The following is a 2,264-nucleotide window of genomic DNA, read 5'->3' on the forward strand; positions in this document are numbered from 1 at the left end:
TATTGCGTAATCACTTTATTAAGGTACATAATATTACATATGGGAAATAACTTTCAACATATGAATATCTGAATTTCTCTCATTCATTCAGGACTTTCCTAACGATGGACGTGGTAGATAAAATGACTGACATCTGTGCTTTCTTGATGATAGTTGATAGCTGAAGGATTTTTGATGTTCAACTTTTCTATATTGATTTTGGTGTACTTGTGCACGAGTCCATTGGTAGTGATGATGATTGGAAGAACAGTGACTTCATCAAGCTGGTACATATTCTTCATCTGTCTTTTCAAATCATCATACTTCATCAGTTTTTCTGTGTATGCTATGTGTATATTATCGTCCATGGGGATTTTGACATCAATTATTGCGGCTTTCTTTTCCTTTTTGTTGATGAATAAAATATCTGGTCGGTTACTCAACAGGTTATGTTCAGTGTGAACCGACATATCCCATAATAGCTTGAATTCACCATTTTCCAATACCGTAGTGGGTTTGTACTTGTAACTACCTGTCGCGTGCGTTTATCTCAGCAACTGTGGTAGCACAAAACGTGGGGTTTGTCCGTTTGTGGCACAAAACAGCACAAAACGAGCACAAAACGATTAGCTATAGATCGACCGAATTCGTTCTGGTGGGTTGCCAACTTAACGGACCTGATGTCTACCGATGTACTGATGAAGTCTTTTTATGAGGGGAACAGGAAACATGTTTGATGGAAGAAACTCTAACAACGAAGGTCTTATCGTCCCTCAATCGAAGAGAGAAAAAAAACGTCTTCTACCTGTCGCGTGCGTTTATCTCAGCAACTGTGGTAGCACAAAACGTGGGGTTTGTCCGTTTGTGGCACAAAACAGCACAAAAGGAGCACAAAACGATTAGCTATAGATCGGCCGAATTCGTTCTGGTGGGTTGCCAACTTAACGGACCTGATGTCTACCGATGTACTGATGAAGTCTTTTTATGAGGGGAACAGGAAACATGTTTGATGGAAGAAACTCTAACAACGAAGGTCTTATCGTCCCTCAATCGAAGAGAGAAAACGTCTTTTCCTTTGAAATTCTGGAAATGGGCTTCAGAAAAGGGGAGAATGAGGCAAAGGCAACCCTTAATTTTCTGTAAATCTGTGTCCACACATGGTCGATCGACGTCGACTGAAACCGTACACTGCCTCTACAACATTAGATCCCCGATCGATGGAATATGTGTGGACACAGCTTATGAAGAAGAAAGAAGAAGAGAGAGAAAACGCCCTTTCCTTTGAAATTCTGGAAATGGGCTTCAGAAAAGGGGAGAATGAGGCAACCCTTAATTTTCTGTAAATCTGTGTCCACACATGGTCGATCGACGTCGACTGAAACTGTACACTGCCTCTACAACATTAGATCCACGATCGATGGAATATGTGTGGACACAGCTTATGAAGAAGAAGACGAAGAAGACGTACACTGCCTCTACAACATTAGATCCCCGATCGATGGAATATGTGTGGACACAGCTTATGAAGAAGAAAGAAGAAGAAGACGAAGAAGACGTACACTGCCTCTACAACATTAGATCCACGATCGATGGAATATGTGTGGACACAGCTTATGAAGAAGACGAAGAAGGAAGGAGAAGAAGAAAACTATCGCGGGTTAGGTATTAAACCTCGTAAAACGTTAATCAGTAAAAACCACGTCTTATCGTGGTTTTACAATCGGAGCGAGCATTGTGGGACCCCATTCGAACTAAGTAAAAACCACGTCTTATCGTGGTTTTACAATCGGAGCGAGCATTGTGGGACCCCATTCGAACTAGTGGTGTTTATTTCTTCCTTTATTAGACCACCTTTTATTTACCCAATATATCCGTTATCGGAAATAACCCCTTCCCTCCCATGGGCCCTTCCTATCCCATTCTATCCCTTCCTATGGCCTTTATCGTCCCCTCCTACACCTCCCTATTGCCTTATCAACGTTCTGATACGTGCAGAGAGCCTTTATCGTCCCCTCCTATCCCTCCCTATTGCCTTATCAACGTTCTGATACGTGCAGAGGTTTAGCTTTTATTTTATAGGAGAGCTAGCCAGTGGCGTTCCTTTGATGGAAGCTTTGGGAGGCACAGCTTACGTCTTTCCTTCTTCTTCTTCGTCTTTACTACTACAACAACAACACCAACACCAACAACAACAACAACAACAACAACAACAACAACAACAACAACAACAACAACAACAAAAGCCTACATCTACATATCCTGTTGTACAGGAGTTTCCAACTTTG

General features: G+C 41.7%; 1 protein-coding gene across 1 annotated transcript in view; it reads right to left on the reverse strand.

Moving 5' to 3' along the window:
- Nucleotides 1-449, reverse strand: part of LOC113470227 — a 26,284-nt gene extending 25,835 nt beyond the window's left edge. The window contains exon 1 of the mRNA XM_026828494.1: nt 128-449. Coding sequence (XP_026684295.1) covers nt 128-449 — 322 coding nt within the window. The remainder of the gene's footprint in view (nt 1-127) is intronic.
- Nucleotides 450-2,264: the final 1,815 nt, after the last annotated feature.

Source organism: Diaphorina citri, unplaced genomic scaffold, assembly GCF_000475195.1.
Source record: "Diaphorina citri unplaced genomic scaffold, Diaci psyllid genome assembly version 1.1 scaffold1450, whole genome shotgun sequence".
Taxonomy (NCBI): Eukaryota; Metazoa; Arthropoda; class Insecta; order Hemiptera; family Psyllidae; genus Diaphorina; species Diaphorina citri.